Consider the following 22,900-nt stretch of genomic DNA (forward strand, 5'->3'; position numbering starts at 1 on the left):
ATCTATCCATGTTTCAAGTGTCATGAAAAAATATTAAGAACTTATGAAGTTATCACAGGATCCAGAAAAGTGTGATGGACAGACTGACAGACAGACTGACTGACGGAGCGCAAACCATAAGTCCCCTCCGGTGAAACCGGTAGGGGACAATTAAAGACTATTCTTGAAAGGTTCAAGTTTTAAAGTTTTCATTACCAACCCTAAGATAGTGATGAGCAGCAAACGGCATATAAGCTGAACAGCCAGCATGTTACTCACAGGTTGTTCCATTTTAAAACTGGTTGCATAGAGCCATTTTCACTTTATTTCTGAGCAGATATGGTTTAACTATTTATTATGAATTTTAAATGACCAGTATTATATTGAGGATATTTCCAAGCGTTCAGAGTTATACCGTGATATATTGTTCTCACTGAAGTCAGAAAATAAATATTTTCAAAATATTTTCAAAAGCCTGAGTGAAAATGTGCAAATGTTCTTACTTAAATGAGATAATATTTCAAAATATTACCCCAAAAGCCAAGATTCTTTTATTATTTTGTCTTTTTTTTCATATCTGAAACTTTTAAGACGTTTTATGCATGTACTATTTTCTAATTTATGTTTAACTTAAATAAATAAATTAATTGATTTATTGATTGGGCAAAGAAATCTTAATTCAAATTTCAATGAGTACTTGCTGTGGATTTTAAAGGCAAGTCAAGAAGTCTACTGTTGGCCTTTCCACATGACCGTCTCTTTTTTTTTTATAGATATACTACAATCAACACTGACAAGACTGATGCAGTGAAACTTTATTTAAAGTCAAAGCCTTTTATTCTTGTTTTTTTATTAAACAGATATTGTACATAAGGCATATTAAAATAATCAGGGATCATATTTTCCCGCAAGAATAATTGGTCTGGATATAAATGGGGAAAAGTATCCGAAAATTGATACCCGAAATCATGACAAATTACGTTAAAATATATACCATTGATTTTGCCATTCATTAAGGTGGTACAATAAATGCACAAGTATAATTGCTTAGGCATTTTTTTTTTAACGGAACATACGAGTTTTCTCAGCTGGTTTTATCATTTGCTATTTCATAGTTGTTTCGTGCACTGTTTTATCAGACTTTTTTTATCGTTGTCAATATTATTAATCTGTGTAAGTCTAAACTGATGTTTTAAATCGTTTTCGACTCGATAATAGCTTACAAACATGCCTTGAACCAAACAAATGTCTGTGCGTAGGTTGGCTACAGACAATAACAAAACCAAATAATAAAGAAATAATTGGTGTACGTTAGTTTGTTGTCAAATAAACCACGGCCGATAGTTTAGATGCGTAGGGATTAAATCACGAGTGCAAAGCACGAGTGATTTGAAACCATGCATCTAATTTTCTGGTCGTGGCTTATTGAACAACAAACTATAAAGTACACAAACTATTTCGATTCTAACACAGTTTTTACTAAAGATTTATACAGTGTATATTATTTTTCTTGTGTACTATTTTATGTGAAGTTCTGCCCATAAAAATAACTTTCGGCTGTTCTGTCGATCAGATCCGCCACTTTCATTCATAATTATATTACCAGATTATTACGCTGAAAATGTATCGGCATGTTTTGTTTAGTTTCAGCACGTGCTTTCAGTGCATAAGATCTGCCCATAATTATTGCAGAATAACCCATAGACGATTTTCTTCTTTGTTTATTTGAAAGTTTTCACGTGCCGTGTTAGAATCGCAACATATTGTTTTGTATCACATGCACGTCAATTAACATCGAAGACCGATTATAATTAAACCAGTGTGTGCAGTCACCTAAGCAGACAAAACAGAGAAACCGCTATAACAATGATAACTATCAATAGACACACAATGACACCGATAATCGATCGATATGTACATCACAGGCCTTAAGTCTCTTAAATTGTTTTGCGATTTTTTCAGTTTGAAAATTTTCGACCACCCTCAATAATTTCGGACGCATCTTTAATCCACTGTTCACAAGTTTTCTATTCTTTGTCTGATGTGCAATAAAATGGTCCTGACCGGTTTAGAGACAAGACTGCAGCGAATGGTTTATCACACCTAATCGAGATAAGAATGTCTTTAGGGTGTCTTAGCATGTGCACTGTCTAATCGATTTCATGACATGGGAATTTTAGTAAACAGATTCGGACTGACTGTTTGGAATTTTCAATCGGTCTTTCATGACCACAATCGGTCTAGGACCAACAAAATAAAAAAAAATATGATCCCTGAAAATAATATCACTCCACAAAAAACTGGGTTTAAAGCGAGTGGGTAATATGCAGTTCATTTAGGCTAATGAGGGATGACACTTTCGGCATTTATGGAATTTTTCATTTAAAGTACATCTCTTTTAAAGGATATTCCTCTTGAAGCTTAAAGTGATGTCTCTGATTCGCCTGTGCGGACTGCATATCTGGGATGACACTTAACGCACATGCATTTAGCTCATATTCAGACTAAATCCTACCTGAACCTCCTCCAAGTTGAAGTCCGGAGGGATCTTGGAGAGGATGTCAGCTGCCAGTTCCTCAATCACCTCCTGAGTTGACTGACCTGCGCCGATCAACTGCCAACATCAAATACAGAAATAGGGCTTTAAAGGGTTATCAAATGAGTAGCTGTTGGGCAGTGTTCTGTGAAAAGGGGGTTACATGAATGTGCATAAACTGTCGTCCCAGATTAGCCTGTGTAGTTTGCACAGGCTAATCATGGACGATACTTTCCGCATGTATTGTATTTTTCGTTTACAGAAAGTCTCTTCTTTGCAAAAATTCCAGTTTAGGTAGAAAGTGTTGTCCCTGATTAGCCTGTGCAGACTGCACAGGCTAATCTGGTAAGACACTTTATGCACATGCATTAAACCCCCTTTTCACAGAGCGAGGCTCTAATGTTTCAAATAAGAAGTGCAGATTAAAAATAGTAATTGAAGAAATATGGAATTTTAATAGTTTCAACAAAGAAGCATAAATGCAAAACAGGATCTCTACCAACTGTATGGAATTTGTACTATGTGACATGATCCGTTTTATTCCTATTTGATAACAATTTAAATTTAAAATGAATTAAATTTTAAACCAGACAATCATGTGTATAGTTTTACAAATAAGAGCAATCATATTAAAGAATGGCTTACATTATTATATGTTAAAGCATATTACAAAATAAAAACTAATGGCAACTCTTCGTAATACAGTTCAAGCATTTCTCACAGCACTTTCATACCAAGTTTTTGTTTTTGCTCAGTTTTAACAGCCAATTTTTATTTAAACAATTTTTTACCAAATAAAACTGTAACAGAATCATTGTTAGTATTTTTTTCACATGGAACTGTTATGGTTCAAGCTAGTCTTCATTTCCACTCCACCATTACAGACTACTACTTGCCACTTACAAAAAATAAAACATTTGTGTGTGTCTTTTTTTTTTACTGAATATCATCATTTACAAAATTAACCACTGCTAGATTTGTTTTACCGTTGTACATTAAATTGTTTGTAAACACGACATAACCTCTCTTTTTTATTTTTAATGACAATTACAACATGCAAGCAAAACAAAAAGTGTCAACATGCATGTTCACATAAAGCACTTAAGCACTTAAGCACTATAAATCTTATTAAAAAAACATTATCATTAAAAAAACACGTTTGATTTAAATTACGTTATTTAGTAATATTTACAGTAATCATAATTTTGTTAACAATTGATTAAATTTCAAAATTTCAAAATACAAAGATAGAACAAGGCATGTGTCATTATGGCATGGATGCCCCAATATTGTTCTTTTGTTTCAAAATTACCTTTAAGTAGCAAACAAGATATTAAGGGCACAATTTCACTTTTGATCTTTAAGGGCAACCTTGACCTTTGAGTTGATAAGACTGGTGATAAACAATATCCTGATGGTAGTTATTTTAAAATTGCAAGACAAATTAACAACCCTGACATTTTTTTAATGGCAATATATAAAGTTTGCCCTATAACTGTTACCTTGACCACATGATGGCGGGAGACATGGTTTAACTTACAAAATGCCATCTGCTCTGGGGGGTCATGAGAGCTAGGTTATTTTATATTAGAATGATGAATGACTAACTTACAGTCCACACAAGCTATTTATTAATGTGACCTTTTAAATCTAACTATGACCTTGACGTTTGAGATAGGGAGAAAAGTGTTGCAGCCAACGTGTCTTCTTATGATGGATTTTATTTTCTCCAAGTTATTTTAAAATCCATCAACATGTGGCAAAGTCTTGGTTGAGACAAGAGTTTACAAGTTGATTTAAGGCCAAGGTTGATTTTTGACCTCTCATTGTGACCTTGACCCTTGAGGTAGGGAGACATGTGTTAAGTACAAACATGGTTTATTGGCACTTAACATTTGTGCCAAGTTATTCCTAAATCCATTATTAAATGGAAAAGTAAAGGCGGAAATTTTCCAGCTCTATTATGGCCGCAGTTGACTTTTTACCTTTAAGTGTGACCTTGACCTTTGAGGAAGGGCAAAGCGTTTCACACATTCTCTTATAATGGTGGACATTTGTTGCAATTTTAACCAAAATCAATAAATGAATGGCAAACTAAAGGCTGGGACACACAACTCTGCACTTACAGACGTACAGTGCAAAGGCTAGATACCACCTTGTTTAAAGGGGCATAACAACAATTTAAAATCAAAGTAAAAACACTCACAGAGTGTTGGGATGTGTCACACTTCTATACAAAAAGCAAGTGAACAGTTCATACACGGAATAACAATTTTGGAATGGGTACAGTCAAGTGCAGAGTGAAGGCATGGCATAGTGTAGACTTACACAGGGAATCAAAGCAAGTAAGATTTTTCATGATCAAAAACTTGTTTTCTTTTCATTATCCATGCTCATGATTAGAAAACGTACCCATCTTACTAGTTCATTTATGCATATAAAAAGAAACATGAGTTTTGTCACAGAGTGACGACAAGCCCAAAATTTTAACATAAGTTTTAGATTGACGAAAAATGTTCGTTATTAAATTATAAGATTGGGGCATGTCTTTGTCTGGGTGATGATACATTATTATGTATACAATTTGTATCCATGTTTATATGTAATGAAGATTTTTGTGTGTGTTATATTATGCTAATATCAGCAAATATACTTGTACAAAAGTTCACACAACATTTTATATGTACAATGAATTGATACATAAACTGCATTAAAAATTATACACACATAAATATTCAATACATGCTGTTTAAAAGCAATTACAAACTGAAAGAAAAGAACAATCGGTGTTGAACACTTAAACAATTAAACCTGTGTTGCATGCATTTACAAATCTATTGATTTATGGAGTTGAGTGTGGAACTCGAGTACCCAATTATTACTTCTGTATGAAATCCAATATCTGAACACTCAACATTTGGCTAGCATCATTTCAAAATGCAATTCTGCATTCCATATTTAAAATTTGGATTTTAAGAACAAAAACACCACAGACTGAGAAAATATATCATGCATGGCAAGCAGAAATAAGTGCAAACCCTTGGATCATATTATAAACATAATATTTGTAATAACGGTAAAGTTGAACCGTGTGTAAATAATATATGGGTAACACAAGACTATATAGAGCATGCCAATATGCTTGAACGGATAGATTTCAAGGGCTAAGTGTCAAACTATGATATCTAATATGCAAGTGTTCAGCATATTCTATAGTCTAACTCTTAACCCTAGACTTGTACTTTTTTGAAAATAATGCTTGAATCTGTCCTGATTTGAGCAGAATTATAAATGCTCCAGCTGTCATGTTGTAGAGGCTGAAAACGAAAGCAAGTCATGGTCTGTGCAATACAACTGAGCCGTGCTCTGTGAAAAGGGGGTTTAATGAATGTGCATAAAGTGTCATCCCAGATTAGCCTGTGCAGTCTGCACAGGCTAATCAGGGACAACCCTTTCCACTTTGATGATATTTTTTGTTTCAAGAGAGTCCCTTCTTAGCAACAATCAAGTTTAGGCGGAAAATGTCATTCCAGATTAGCCTGTGCTAACTGCACAGGCTAATCTGGGGCAACACTTGATGCACACGCATTAAACCCCCATCCATAGAGCACAGCTCAGTTACATGAAATGGGTAGAAGGTGGTCTCATGGAGTGAATTTCACAATTGTTAATACACAGATGTACAAAAATAGCCCCTTATTGGTCAATGTCAATAAAACTTCACCTATGTTAAGAAAATTTATAGTTTGCCAAAGCATGTTTAACAAATAAATATTTCAAATTATGTGCACATTTTCACATTACAAAAAATAAAAAGAAACATTAATCAATTAAATATATTCATAAAATTGCATAACTAAGGTTTATTTGCGACAGCCAAGAAACTGGTATACTTTGATAATATTTTTAGCTAACAATATAACTGCCATTTCAGAATTGCTTTTATAACATTTTACATACTATTAGCATTGCAACACAATTTTAATCAAAGATTAACTAAACGTTTTACCTCATCACACTCTATGAAAATAACAGAACATGTGCAAAGGGCATTTAAATTAGTAACTGTTCAATACTTGTACAACAAGAACCCCGCATAACGGGTGCCACGCTCAGCTGCGAAAGCTTGTCAGAATTTTTTTTTTTTAGAGGTCACAGTGACCTTGACCTTTGACCTAGTGACCCAAAATGGGTGTGGCATGTAGAACTCATCAAGGTGCATCTACATATGAAGTTTCAAAGTTGTAGGTTGAAGCACTTTGATTTTAGAGGCAATATTAAGTTTTTTGTTAAAGTTTTATATTAGAGGTCACAGTAACCATGACCTTTGACCTAGTGACCCAAAAATGGGTGTGGCATGTAGAGTTCATCAAGGTGCAACTACATATAAAGTTTCAAAGTTTTTGGTGGAAACACTTTGATTTTAGAGCCTATGTTAAAGTTTTATATTAGAGGTCACAGTGACCTTGACCTTTGACCTAGTGACCCAAAAAATGGGTGTGGCGTGTAGAACTCATCAAGGTGCATCTTAATATGAAGTTTTAAAGTTGTAGGTGGAAGCACTTTGATTTAAGAGCCAATGTTAAGGTTTTAGCACGACGCCTATGGCGGACGTCGGACGAGCTGGCTATGACAATAGCTCAGGTTTTCTCCGAAAACAGCCTCGCTAAAAAAGTGCAACTTAAACTAAGTGGGCGTGGTATACTGGTAGTATAAACATGAACAATTTTACAGGGGTACCAATCAGACCAGCTAGTTGGATTGGTAGAGGGCTGGACTTCAAGTCTGAGGATAACGGGTTTGATCCCTGACCCTACCACATAACTTGCGAGATGATTGATAATAAATCCATTCTATGGCCATTTAACTCCCTACCTGTTATTCATGTAGTGCAGTAGTCAGTTATTAGCATGAGTTTATGCACTGTGATATGACACAAGAAATACTAAGGTAACAAAACTTAAGAAAATGGCGGACAATAGTAAAATATGCACTAACTACCTTCATTGCGCTATGTATCTAATTGGTTTAAACAAACAAAAAATGTTAAGCAAATATCACACACTCAAATGTTAGTTATTCACACAGAGTGCCAATGTGTGATAATAATGATATACTAGTACTACTGGAGCAATGGTGCTACCTTGGCCACCTAACAAGATACAAGACATGTTACTGAATCGTAATTGTGTCAAGTTTCAAAGAACAAACTTATAAAACAAAAAATTATTCCTTAATATTACAATCATAATAATTAATGTTATTTTCAGGTTAAGACATGAGTGGGAACCAAGCAGCCACTGGTCCCTCATAATTGTGGGGGGCCCTTAGACAATTAGTACTGACTCCAGTGCAAGAAGAATCAACACACAAAAGTTACAAGCAGCCCTGGCTTAAATGCCACTTTCTAGCCCTGCACCTGCACAAAAAACTTGCATTTTTTTATTGCTATGAATCAGTTAATATTTAATTATCCATGTTAAATATATTATATTAAAGCAATGTAGTATTTGGGAAAACAAATTCTTCATATATATGCACACTTATGGAGAATCTTTACCTCCTGTATAGTACTATCTAGCAGAGTAACACACAGAAATTAACAAACTAATTAAAATCTCGTTAAATATAACACACAAAACTGGAGGGAAAAATAGCAAAATTGTATGTAGTTTATCCCAAATGATACCTCTACTATTTCCACATATGTTACTCCTCAGTGACTCAACAATAATAAAAAAATTAGCCCTAACAGATTCCTCTATTTACTCCTTTGTTACCTATACCTGACTCCACTTTTCTCCTAAATTATACCCCTAAGTTTCCCAAATATGAGCTTTACGGGACTCTTTTATTATCTCAAATGTTATCTAACAAATACAAATAAACTAATTCAAATCTAGTTTCATATAACATAATACACTGGAAAGGAAAATAGCCAAATTGTATGTTGCAACTCCAAAACATTACCCCTAAGTGATTCCACTATTTCCCCAGACATTACCCGAAAGTGACTCCACTATTTCCCCCAAATATTAACCCAAAGTGACTCCACGATTTCCCCCAAATATTACCCCAAAGTTACTCCACTATTTCCCCAACATTACCCCAAAGTGACTCCACTTCTTTCCCAAACATTAACCACAAGTGAGTCCACTATTTCTACAAACATTACTTTTAAGGGACTTCACTATTTAACAAACATTACCCCTAAGTGATACCACTATTTTCCCTAATAAGACCCCCTCAGTGAATCCACTGTAGCCCCAAACATTAACCCTAAGTAACTCCACTTTTACCCCTAACATTACCCCTTAGTGACTCCACTATTACCTCAAACTTACCCTAATGTTACTCCACTATTTCCCCAAACTTTACCCAAAGTGTCTCAACTATTTTCCTAAATGTAACCCCTCAATGACACTCCCATTTTCCCAAACTTTACCCTTAAGTGACTTAACTATTTTCCTAAATGTAACCACTAAAATACTACACTATTTCCCCAAACATTTTCCCTATGTGACTCCACTATTTCCCCAAACATTTTCCCCAAGTGACTCCACTATTTCCTCAAACATTTTCCCCAAGTGACTCCACTATTTCCCTAATAAATTTCCCCTGAGTGACTCTATTTTTTCCACAAATATTACCCACACATGACTCCACTATTTCCCAAAGCATAACCAACAAGTGACTCCTCCCTAAACTTTACCCCAAAGTGATACCACTATTTCCCCAAATGTTAACCCTCAGTGATTCCACTATTTCCCAAAACATTAACTCAAAGTGGTTCCACTTTATCCCCAAGTATAACGTAAGTGATTCACTATTAACTCAAAAGTTACCCTTAAGTGACTTCATTATTTCCAAAATGTTAGCCCTAAGTGACTCCACTTTTTCTCTAAATGTTACTCCTACGTGACCCCGCTATTTCCCCAAATGTGACCCCTAAATGAACCCACTATTTTCCAAATGTTACAGCTAAGTGACTCCAGTATACACCAAAATTTTACACCAAAGTGACTTCACTATTTCAAAAAAAGGTTACTCCTGAGTAACCCCAATTTTTCTTTAAACTGTTAACCCTAAGCGACTCCACTATTCTCCCAAATGTCACCACAAAGTGACTCCACTACTTCCCAAATGTCTCCAATTTTTTCCCTTAAAGCCTTCTCTATTTCCCCAAATATTACCCCTAAAATAATCCACTATTTTTTTCCAAACGTTAACCCTTAGTGACTCAACCATTTCTCCAAATTTTACCCCTAAGTGACTTCACTATATATCCAAAATGTTACCCCAAAGTGACTGCACTATTTCCTCCAAACATTGCCCCTTAGTGACATAACCATCTCTCCAAATGTAACCCCTAAGTGACTCCACTATTTCCCCCAAACGTTTCCCCAAAGTGACTACACTATTTCTCCAAATGTTACCCCTAAGTGACTGCACTATTTCCCACAAACGTTGACCCCAAGTGACATCACCATTTTTCCAAATGTTACCCCTAAGTGACTGCACTATTTCCCCCAAACGTTGCCCCTAAGTGACTCCACTATTTCTCCAAATGTCAGCCCTAAGTGACTCCGCTATTTCTTCAAATGTTACCCCTAAGTGACTGCACTATTTATCCAAACGTTAACCCTTACTGACTCCTCTATTTTCCCCAAATTTTACCCCTAAGTGACACCGCTTTTTCTCTTAACGTTACCCGTAAATGACGCTACTATTTCTCCAAACATTAAGTGTCTCTTCTATTTACCAAACATTACCCCTAAGTGACATAACCATTTCTCCAAATGTTACCCCTAAGTGACTCCACTATTTCTCCAAACTTTACCTTTAAGTGACTCCACTATTTCTTCAAACTTTACCCTTAAGTGACTCCACTATTTCTTCAAACTTTACCCTTAAGTGACTCCACTATTTCTCCAAACTTTACCCAAAGTGACATCACCATTCTCCAAATGTTACCCCTAAGTGACTCCACTATTTCTCCAAACGTTACCCTTAAGTGACTCCACTATTTACCCAAACTTTACACTTAAGTGACTCCACTATTTCTCCAAACTTTTACCCTAAGTGACATCACCATTTCTCCAAATGTTACCCCTAAGTGACTCCACTTTTTCTCTAATTGTTATCCTTAAAGACTCGACTATTTCTTTAAACCTTACCCCTAAGTGATATAACCATTTCTCCAAATATTACCCCTATGAGAGTCCACTATTTCTCCAAACATTACCCCTCAGTGACTCAATTTTTCCAAATTTCCCCAAATGGTACCCCTAAGTGACACCACTTTTTCCCTTAAGTGACCTTTACATGTATAATGCCTACCTGTCTGGGCAGGGTGAGGAGAATGCCATCAAAGAGCTGCTGGGTCTCTTTCTGGTCCTTGGTGATGTCTGCGTTCTCATGGAGACCAAACACCTGACACACACAACAGAAACTATGTTGGTACTTGGAAAAAATATCACTTGCAGCCATTATCATTTACATCCTTCAAAGGAAACCTGTCATTCAGATACATTTTAACTGAAAATAAAATAAAAACTATTGAACATTCAAAGATTTTTAGAAGTCTTTGTAACCATTAAGAAATTTTAGTTACCAATAAGAAATATTTATAAGTTGTCAATGGCTTTTTTTATTTGTTAATTTGCCTATTAAATGCAGCGTTTTACCAAAACTACTACAAAACTGGGCTCCCCTACCTCAGGGTGGGGTATCAGTGGCAGACTGCGTATGTAGGCAACGTAGCTATCGTAGGTACCCTTGGGCGGGGCATAGTACATCCCACTGCTGGAGAATCGATATGCATCGTCGGTGATGATGTCGCGGTTGTAGAAGATCTCCAGGATGCTGATGATGAGACGCCTGTCCTGATCGTCCGTCACCCGACCCCCGTAGTTACACTGACCTGTGAGGTAGGTGAGGGCCTCTAGGGGTGGCTCCGCGTAGTCATTGATGAACATCTGCAGCAGATATTTAATTTTATAGTTTAACTTATTTATTTTAGTTCTAGTGTCTAGTGGGTAGAACCAGTACTTAACACTTTTAGGGAGATCTAAAAAAACGCTCTAAAATGAAACCCACGACCGCATGGTTCCTAGGCAGATACAATATCCCCTTCGCCACGGCGATCTGCAGCAGAAAGCAGCTACTGCTCAGCAAACATTGTGAAAAGAGACCCACTTCTAGGTGATCATTTTTTGTTTTGCATGTAAATATGTAGCCTCAAGTATGCATTGTAAGAGGATTGTATCTTTTTTTATTGTTTGGAATGTTCAGGAACATCACTACACAATATCCCATTCAAATAATGTTGCCACTTAACTTAATATTGTTGTACTACTATGCACACCAGCTTAAAAAAGGTTCTAATAACAAAGAAAGCTGTGTCACTACTTCTTCTTGTACTGGACAGATATGTGTTGAGAGATGCAATACAAGTGATTTTCATTACGTGTTTTTTATTTATAGTAAAAGAACTAACAATACATCAATACATATTAAGTCCTCTACACAATATACTTATATCATTTTTAAGTGTAAGGTGCACTTTACAATTATTTTTTAAAATCATTTTTAAAATACCAGAAGCATAATTCAAACAAACAAACACGTTTTGCAATAAAAACAAAGATGCCCACTTGAAAAATCTTTTGAAAAGCTTGCAATGACACTACCGTAATAACTCTATGTTTTCGGACACTCTAAGTTTTCGGACACCCCTTTTTTTAGCAAAAATAATTATTTTTCGTGACTCTTAATTTTCGGACACACGAGTTTTCGCCCATAATTAATATCTCTAAGTTTTCAGACAGTAAATTTTACAGCGCTATTTTACCAAATTTCGGTCCTGTTTTCGATATCTAATGACACTTCGATCATGGGGTTTTACAACCGGATTAACATCATAAAACGTGGCAGGTGCATGCCTGAGGGCAACGGACCATTACATTTGCATTATTGGGTAAATAACCTTGTAAACCGGTATTAAACATTGGTTTAGCCCGATAGCATAAGCGATATGACAATTATCAGGGAAAATGCCAATTAACAAGTTCAATTATCTACCGCAATGGTATTGCCGATTCTCAGTAAAATAGCTGTGACAAATAATAAACGCTAGTAGTGTGATGAACCGTATTGCAAGTTTTACGACCAATAGAAGGTGTAAGACAACAACTATCGGAAACGAACAAACAAAGAATTCATAGTTTGCTTTTTTATTGCGTTAATTACAGGTTCATACTAGCGAGTATCAGTACATCACATGTTCTTCTTTGAACTAGTTGGCCAAAGTACAACCTTGTAGTAACTTTCTGTCAAATAAATAAAGCATTTAAAATTATTTAAAATGCAATGCAAACATAACTGTAATTTATTCTATATGATATTTTACAAGCGCGTGCTATGACCGGTAGTCTTTGATACAATGGACGGTATTTTCGGACACTTCAATTTCCGACACTAAGTTTTCAGGCACCTGTATTTTGAGAATATTTTTTGTATCTAAGTTTTCGGACAAGAATAAAAATAAGTATTTTTAAGTGTCCGAAAACATATAGAGTAATTACGGTACTCATTGGTGCATAAAATGGGTCAGCCTTGTTTGTACCTAGGGATAAGAGAGTTTTTCTAAAGTCTAGTGGGGTAAGTCTATTGACCAGTGGCTTATTATGGCTTTATAGTGTATTGGTTTACATGCACAGAAGGCTGCATAATCCAAGCGATTCACTGTTAAATTGACATAACACCTTATCTATGATCGCTCCGCCCACTTAATCTCGTGACTTAGCGGTTATCAAACCAAGACAAGCTAAAACCAAAATGGCTTCTTTGTCTATAGACTGCATATAGATTAACGCGATATTCCGGATGATTTTATGGACTTTTTTAACACCATATTACACTTGTAAAGGGCTTGATGCCATTTAGTTATTCTGCAAATGCAAAAAATATATGATTAAAGAGAACATCAGCTATTTATAACAGGTAAATCGGTACATTAAACACGCTCGCGCGCTTACCAAAATCGAACCCGTTATTACGTGTAATGGTGGTATTTGCAATAAATTAACACCTCACTGGTATTTACCCGTGTTATTAACAAAATTATTACTGAAACATCCCCCCCTACCCGAGTATTTGACACGAAATAGCGCTTTATAACTGGGAATTTGGTGTAGTTTTACGTGCTTTCTGACGCCGGGTGGGTACCTCAATCCCACATGTTATCACGTATAAAAGTGATATTAATCATATTAAACAATTCTTATGGGACATTTATCAATCACTATAATTTAAAGCACAAAAACAACACAATAAGTTTGGACATTGTCTGATATAAATTAGCGTTGTACAAAATGGAATAAGGTCAGGCTATTATAAATTAATAAGGCTACCAATATCAGACGCTCGCGCAGGTACTGACTTCCCCGAAGTAACCGCATTTATTGGTTAACTAATACCAGTAACAATAACTCTTTTACAATAGCATTTATCGATACGTCTTTATTAAAATAATAACAAAGTGGTTTTTACTTGTTTCTGACACACACAGAAACGCGACTTTTAACGGGGATTTCGTAAAGTTACACGAAGTGGGTACCAAAATTCTCAATTATTTTACATGTACACGTGACATAATACATATTTAATCATGCTTAGTTATTGCTTATATGACATTTCAAGTTTTTGAAATAAATTAATGTTCTATAAAGGGGATCTCTTGAAGCTTCCTCGCACTCTTGTCTAGACCGCATTTCCGCGTTGGAAATGGTATAAATTTAATTCATCTAACTTATCTTTCTGGATACCAAAGGTCAGAGTTGCATTAACCCTATTTACACCATTTTTGCCATATTTCATTTCCGTTTTTTATCCGAACAAAATAAACGAAACTCGTTTAAAAAATGAGATCTAGGCATTCGAGCTTCTAGTGTAGATTAAAAGCGTTTATTGTTGACACAACATGACTGCAAATGAAAACAAAAGAAACTTGTTGGAATAAAAGTGATCCTAGAGTTGTAGCTTGTCTAGGAAAATGGCGGACAGGTCGTTGCTAACAAGTGCGCCCGATTAATCGATGGCTGATTGGTGGATCAATTCTAAGATAAGGATTTGATTGGCAGGCGGCGTCATGTCAATTCTTTGCCTATCAACCAAATGGCATGGCAATAAACTTTTGTCTTCCAGCTGACTGAAACTAACCTCAAGTTGTCGTACAGATATGCGCAGGTCTGATTCGTTGAACTCGTACGGAATGTTCCAGCCAAGCCCGGCAAATTTGCGTCTCTCTTGGACCAGCGCGTGGAAGAAACACAGCCCAAACAGTAGCTTCTCAAACACCTGTCACATAAGCATGCGGAAGTTAGGAATAAAATGTTGGCGCAACTTTCTATAGTGTCTTTCAGAGGCTGAATCCACCATACCAATTTGTAATAGGGTGTTATCCTGCTAGTGTTGAAGAACAGACATGTTAGATTTGGATTTAAAAAAAAATCAATGCCACCTGTTGCTTTAAAATGGAATGAAGTACCCGAATCATGTGCTTATTTTTAATGTATTTATTTTAGCTTAATTACAATGAAAGTCTGAGGCTTATTGAAACACTATTGAGTCCATTTCCTGGGTAGAGCCAGTACTTGGTCCTAATGCGAACATCATAACTACTACGCTATAGCGATCTCAACAGCTAGTAGTAAAGGAACACACGTTAGATTTGGATCTAGTTTTTTCCACCTGTTACTTTCCAATGGGATCAAGTACCTTAACCATTTGCTTCAATGTGTAAGGTTTTAATTGTTCACATATTATGAGCAAGGTCAAATTGTAGGGTAGAAAAAAAGGTTATGACACATAAATAATATCATACTCTCTTCTCTCATGGAAAACTAGACTGAATGCATGTGGGTAAAATATCTTCACAGATAAGCATGTGGTGTCAGCAGTGGGATCAGCAGAGGATCAGGGATGACACATTTTGCTTTATGGCATTTTTCGCTTCAAGGAAGTCACATGCATTCAGCCCAGTTTACCCATAGCAAATCCAATATGCATCAGTTCTTAACTTTCAGAGGAAAATATAGTTATCTTATAAAAGAATCAATCAACTGTTACAAACCTTTGGTTTATTGCAAGAATTAAAGAACGCAGGATCAGATATTGGGTCATTGAGGTAGGAGCGCAGTAGGTTGGCACGCAGACCCTTGGGCGGCTCATTCGTCATCTTGACCCCGTTCTGGAGCACACTAACCGGGAACACGGGGGACGGGTAGCTGGTCAGCCACAGACGGAATGTGTCCTTCATGCGTGCTTGGTCAGTGATTACCTGGGTATGGGTATGGGTTTTAGGTCCAATTAGTTGAAGTTATGTGTGATAGCATAGGTTAATTGGTAGCAAAATATGTCAACTGGTGCTCATAAAAGAGAAGAGAGGTTTAATAATTACCATTTAAACCCTGGTGGGCCCTAAAATAATACTTTTATTAAAAATCCCCCCCCCCCCCCCAAAAAAAAAATACAGCAATTACACAATTTAATAAAAGATAAATACAGAAAGCAAAAGATGTAAAAGGTCTATGAAGAAGACACATTTAAATGTTATTATTTAAAACCTGCCAGAAAGAAATAGATGAATTACAAAATACTGAACTAGAACATATAATACTCAACTAGAACACCAAATTTCTTATTCCCACATACACAATTAGAACATACTTCATTAGAAATACTCCATTAGAATAATTCCATTAGTACAAACCCATTAGTACAAATTCATCAGAACATACTCCAGTAAAAAAACACTCTAATAGTACATACTCAATTTGAACAAACTCCTTTAGAAATAACTCCACTAGAACATACTCTATTAGAACACAAAATAGTCCACAAGAACACACAAAATACTTCATAGGAACATCCTCCGTTAGAACACAAAATACTCCATTAGAACACACAAAATACTCCATTAGAACTTACTGTTTCACAGATCCTCTCAAGCTCTCCCAACCATGAGGCAGCCAGGTGACAGTTCTGCAGGACCACCCAGGTGCCCGCCTCTACAGCGTCCATCACCAACTTCTCAGCAAAGGGGCCTTGACCTTGACCTAGCGATATCGTCTGCAACGCCTTGCTGCCCATCCCTACAAATAGCCCAGGTACAAATTAAGACAAAAATTCAAATAAGCGGAGAGTGTTGTCCCTGATTAGCTTGTTCAAACTGCACTTTATGCACAAGCATCAACCCCAATTATCCAAGAAAACAGCTTTAATAAAAAGATATTAGAAGTAAAAATAATTCTATATAGTCTTTTTAAAACAAACTTCTATCATGATTTGTTTAAATTTGTCATATAAGTGATTTAAAAAAAGTAGTAAAACTTTGAGTTGAATTCTTTGTTTGATATTTTAAGCTTAAACAATAGTTTCGCAATCTTGGCTTTCATCAGGTATTTTTAAATTGTATAATCTATATATTTAAAGAAGGTCATAATAAAAGATATAGCCATGTAATCAAATTTACTTGTATAACACACTCAGTTTATGCAATACTGTTTCAAGTGTCATCAAAATAAATAATTTAGACAAAAGCACATAATAAGACATAACAAAATTGCAAATACAAAACTGAGAGGGAGACGGTCTACTTTTAAACAGAAAACTTTGCTTGCATATTTACAACTGCCATATACAACTCAGCCTTTGGCAATAGTGGAGCTACAATGAAGCAGGCTACACTACATTTCAGCTAGGTGTCAACGTTTTCATTTGTACCTGTTCATGACAGCATAATGCTACACAGAACAAATATAAAGTGCATACGGTTAGATTCCAATTTTAAGCAAATTATAACTTTATTCAATTTTTCTGAACAGTCTAATATTTAAAGCATGCACACATTTCTGCTGACAACAGCACATGATCTTTAATAAAACTAACATAACTTAAAACAGAGCAGAGAACTTATCATTATCACCCTTGGCCACTGGCAGACGCAAATCTACCCAGGTTTTCACCATGTGCACTTTTCAGCATCTAATACCAATAAAATGTGGGTTGGGGCAATTCCTTTTTTTTAACTTGATACAAATTAACCTTTAACAAAAACACAAGATCATTTTACATTCAATCCTTTATAATGTTAACTAACATTAATATTTAAGTTTCTTATATACCTAATGATAAAATATGACATTTCTGCAGTGAAATAACAGCATTGAAAATAACACAATTGTCCTTTTCACCGATGAAAAGAACACATTTTTGGAGTTCCTGTTTCTATTTTTAGATTATCATATCCAGATGTACTTCCCTTGTTTATATCCTTGTTTATATTTTTTCTATGATCACGCGTGAAACAAAATCGATATTCCACTGAATCCAACACGTTTTCTTTTAGTTTGATGCTTTTTTACCGTTTATTTACATTGTAAAAGAGTTTAACTAAAAAAATTCCCTTTAATAATGACGTAATTAAGTCAACAAAATGACGTCATTTCGTCAACAAAATGACGTCATATCAATGTATTGAGGCACGCCACGGGAGAAACTCCAAGAAATGGTAATTTTTCAGCAAAAGGGAAACAGGTGTTAATTATTTTCTTGAAAAGGGGGCATAAAAGAAACAGAAAATTTCTTCATGTCAGTGTAAGATGTATTTCACTCGTGATCATAGAAAAATAATATTTTCACTCGATGCTGCGTCACTTGTGAAAATATATTTTCTATGATCACTCGTGAAATAACAAACGATCTTACACTGACATGAACAAATATCCTCTATATTCTCCAAAATTAATACACACAGAACAAGTGTATATGAACATCATAATGTATGTATGTACCTATGCTTTTTATTACAAACCGTTTTATTTCCAAACATAACTTTTATACATTTTGAAGCTGTTAGAAAATAATTATGACCCCCAGCCCTTTTTATGACATGATACCAAAATAACGACCATGTAATATGTAAACTAATAAAAAAAATATTATTGTACAACTCAGCATGCCACAACACAACCTGATGTTGTTAATGTAATCCAAAGCAAGAATACAAACAAACCCCACTCAACACTCCACAAACTGCAATTTGCCATCAATCACGGGTGCAAATACATGCAATTTGCCATCAATCACAGGTGCAAACACATGCAATTTGCCATCAATCAAGGTTGCAAACACATGCTATTTGCTTGACATGCCGGCTTACTTTTATTTATCAGCTCTGCATTAAAGTAAAAACAAAAAGAATGCATCAAATGTTTGTATTATTGAATCCCTACAGAGCAAAAGTTTATTTTGCATTAGAACATAAGTCCATTCAAAAGCATGACAGTGATATCTTTAGTAACATGGCGATTCCCAAATCCAAAAAGGTCGTCCCAAGAAGCTGCAATCTCAATATAATATCAATGTAACAAAGATTTCATAATACATAATACATGTACAAGAAAAATAAATAATATACTACTTAAAAATACACAATAAATGTAAACATTACCTTATACAGAAACAAAGACACACAATTATGGTTCTACATGTAAAGAAAACAGGAAGGAAATAAATGCAAAAATATGCAAAATATTCTTCTGCAATCCAAGGTCAAGGGCACTGATGCATAATTATGGTGTCCATCTTACCACTCTGATGTCAAGGGTTTGTTCCCCATTGTGGAATCCTTCTTTAGATCTCTCCTTAAGACATCAAGTACTGGTTCCAACCCAGAAACAAACTAGAAAGCATTTGTACATGTGACAGTCTTAAGTGCAGAACTACAGAAAAGGCGGCTTGGGGTAACAAAACAGAAGCATGTGTTGTGAGATATACAGATTTAGATATTTACAATGGCTATAATGATGCCACAGTACAAGTGGATTGAATGAAGAAATGATGCAAGTACAGAAGTGGATAGCATTTACATGTATATAAGGCGTGTCGTTTTATATGGGTGGACCACTACAATATACGGTTGTTGCCTGTATAACATACGGGCCAGAAGTTCTTGATTTGCAATGACAGCTGCATCTCCACCAAGAATGCTGGACACACGGCGACGCCTTTCATCCTCTGTCATGTGACCCTGACCTTTGACCCCTTCAACCTCAGAGGACTGACCTGGGGTCAAGTCTGATGATTCTCCAAGGTTACTGATCATGGTTGTTTGCCGTGACGCCATGGGGCGTGAAATTAAACCTGGAGGGTTTTGTTGTGAAAGTGATGATCAGCTACTTTTAGCAAGCCCAAACAATATGAGGATTTTTTTAGTTCTGTACTTTAATATATGCCAAGAAACCTTTTCAATACAAATTTAATTAACATCATTTTATCATCACTGTAATCTCTAGATGTTATGTTACCTCATACAAAGAGAAAAAATACAATTCAGAAATTTTTAATTTGAACTTTAGTGAATGTTATGCAAAAAGTTTATGTTTTTAAACAAGATTTAACTGAACAAAATTGGAACCATTTTAACACACTTTGTACAGAAATTTTGATGTTTCATACCAAATATGAGACTTGTAGTTTCATATAAGATTTGTATATTTTTATAAGATAAGTTATTTAATTTATAAGTCAACATAAATAATGTGACCAATATAGAGTGGCCAGTTCTTACTCCAAGCGAATCAATTGAACAAACTTAGTAGAGGACCATAAAACCATGTAACAAACCAAGTATGTAAACCCTCCTCCATGGGGTTTCAGGGAAGAAGATTTTTGAAGTTATAAAATATAGTTGATATAAATTCTGTGACCCTGGGGCATGTCCAGTTTTGACCCCAGGGGAATGATTTGAACAATCTTTGTAGAAGACTTTTATTCAATATTACACGCTAAATGTTAAACTGCTGAGTCTTGCAGTTTAACAGAAAAAATATTTCCATTATTAACATATGTATTTTAGCTCTGCTAACCTACATATGCAGCAGACTGGAACAATTTGAAAGAGGTCACACATGTCTTTGCAGTTTCTTTAAAATCTGCCCAGCAGTTCAGGTGCAGAGGTCTTTAGAAGAATACATTAACAAGTGGACACAATCATGTATGCATGCATAACCTGATCCAAGACAATTATCACAATATCCTAAAATCTCTCCATGAGCACCATGTGCTCAAGTGAGAAAAAACAGCAAACCTTCATGCTATTGACTATCTAAGACATGCATAATGCACAAATCTAAATGAAGAAATCAAGATGGTGTAAAAACATATTAAAAGTAAAAGACTTCAATAATTGCACAGACTTGAAGTATTGCTGGCATAGGTATCAAACTTAACAAACATAAATTAACACTGCAGGATTCAAAACAAATTGAATTAAATTGAATGACTTAAATGAGACAAAACACATGGTTTTGCTTGTTCAGTTTCTTTATAGAAGGTAACATAGTACCTTCCAATAAACACATTCAAAATAGTATTAGGGTACTGACAAATTTCTTAATTCTTGTTTGTTATAAAGAAACAGGCGAGAAAAATGATGATAACATAAACATTACTAAATGCTGTATATTCGGACACTTATACCTTTTTTTGTATTAATCAGATCCATTTTAGTAGAAATGAAAATTCTCAACAATTTAAACAATTTCAAGAAAACAAATTCAAAGCATATCATAGACATTGCTTCACAGAATACCCAAACACCTTAGTTACAGGATACCAACCTTTCTCCTCTGCAAATCTGAAGAGGCCAGCCATTGGGTCGGCGCCCGGGGAGAGAACAAATATGAGCGGGGAGGAAGAGTTGGAGTCCTCGTAACTCAGAGAGAGGTCAAATGTCGGGGGCTCAATGTACTGCTGACCCATCTCCTCCAGGATGTACGTCTGAACGGTTGACACCATCTGCAGCCAGCACATAAATTGCAGGTATGTTAGCAGAATGGGAAAACAGGGCTTAATAAATATGCATTAATTGTCACCATCATCATTAGCGCTGTTGTCATCATCATCATCATCATCATCATCTTCATCATCAACAAGAACAACAACAATATCATCATTATCATCATAACCAACATCATCGTAAGCATTATCATCAGTGGAATCATCATAAATATCATAATCGGCATCAGCATCAATAATATCATCATGATCATGATTTTTGCCATCAAAAAAGGCAAGAAAACTTTGCAAGTAAAATATAAAATGAAATATACTTTATTTCATGTTTCCATAAGACATGAATGACCCAACATTCTACTTTTGTATCAAAACTCCACTTATGAAGAATGCAAGCTGTTTTAGTGCCAAAATGGTTTTTTAACCTTAATGTGACATTGACCTTTGAGACAAAGTATACATGTACAAAATTTCGTCCTTATGATGGTCATTATTGGTGAGCCATTTTAAAATTGCATGCCCAATAACAAAGTCACAGCATGGACAATGTGTTTTATAGCCAAATTTGACCTTTGATCTCTTAGTTAGACCTTTGCCTTTGACAAACTGAAACTAATGTTACATTCAAATGTTGTCTTATGGTGATTAAATTTGTGCCAAGTTATTGTAAAATCCATCAATATATTATAAAAATATGGCTGTGCAAGTAATTTTTAAGTTTTTTCATGACTTACTTTGACCTATAACCTTTAAATGTGACATTATCCTTTGTGGCAGGGGGGGGGGGGGGGGGGGGGGTGTTATACAACACATTGTTTTATGACGATTTACATTACTGCCAAGGATTTTTAAGATCCATCAATATATTGACTTGGTGCCTAGCTATATTTTTAAACAGTTATCGCAAAACAGAAAAATAGACTTACAAATGTACAGAGTTATATGCTTCCTGCTGCAAAGGGAAGGGGGAGGGGCATAACAGGTGTTCATTAATTGTACTTCTGTTTCCACATTTTATACAAAATGTAAAAACCTATGCAGGGAACAATGCTGGCTACACTAACCTTGTCTGGCCGCAGACACCTCAGCACTATGAGTCTCTGTAGCTTGGTGAGACGTTCCTGCCAGGGGCTTGGTAGGGCCTCCGTCTGGGGGCTGGGAGAGTCATAGATCTTCTTCCACACAGAAATCTGAAAGAGAAAAGCATCATTACTATACTCAGCTGTTTGTATTTATAGGATATGACATGACTAGTATGTGCCATGAGACAGAGGATGCCTCTGCAGGTGTGCCAATACTTGCAGGTGGCATACCATACCTGTGTTGTTACCTATCTGAAGGTGTGCCAATACTTGCAGGTGGCATACCATACCTGTGTTGTTACCTATCCGAAGGTGTGCCAATGCTTGCAGGTGGCATACCATACCTGTGTTTTTACCTATCTGAAGGTGTGCCAATGCTTGCAGGTGGCATATCATACCTGTGTTGTTACCTATCTGAAGGTGTGCAAATGCTTGCAGGTGG

At 35.6% G+C, this 22,900-nt stretch overlaps 1 protein-coding gene across 1 annotated transcript in view; it reads right to left on the reverse strand.

Annotated features, from left to right (window-relative positions):
• Positions 1-22,900, reverse strand: part of LOC127880583 (dynein axonemal heavy chain 3-like) — a 185,847-nt gene that overhangs the window by 13,224 nt on the left and 149,723 nt on the right. Inside the window, exons 69-78 of the mRNA XM_052427898.1 lie at positions 22,441-22,566; positions 21,202-21,379; positions 19,520-19,723; positions 16,508-16,671; positions 15,651-15,857; positions 14,738-14,875; positions 11,233-11,493; positions 10,856-10,948; positions 5,758-5,832; positions 2,495-2,593 (exon numbers count right to left, since the gene is read on the reverse strand). Coding sequence (XP_052283858.1) covers positions 2,495-2,593; positions 5,758-5,832; positions 10,856-10,948; positions 11,233-11,493; positions 14,738-14,875; positions 15,651-15,857; positions 16,508-16,671; positions 19,520-19,723; positions 21,202-21,379; positions 22,441-22,566 — 1,545 coding nt within the window. The remainder of the gene's footprint in view (positions 1-2,494; positions 2,594-5,757; positions 5,833-10,855; positions 10,949-11,232; positions 11,494-14,737; positions 14,876-15,650; positions 15,858-16,507; positions 16,672-19,519; positions 19,724-21,201; positions 21,380-22,440; positions 22,567-22,900) is intronic.

The sequence above is a fragment of the Dreissena polymorpha genome, chromosome 1 (assembly GCF_020536995.1).
Source record: "Dreissena polymorpha isolate Duluth1 chromosome 1, UMN_Dpol_1.0, whole genome shotgun sequence".
Taxonomy (NCBI): Eukaryota; Metazoa; Mollusca; class Bivalvia; order Myida; family Dreissenidae; genus Dreissena; species Dreissena polymorpha.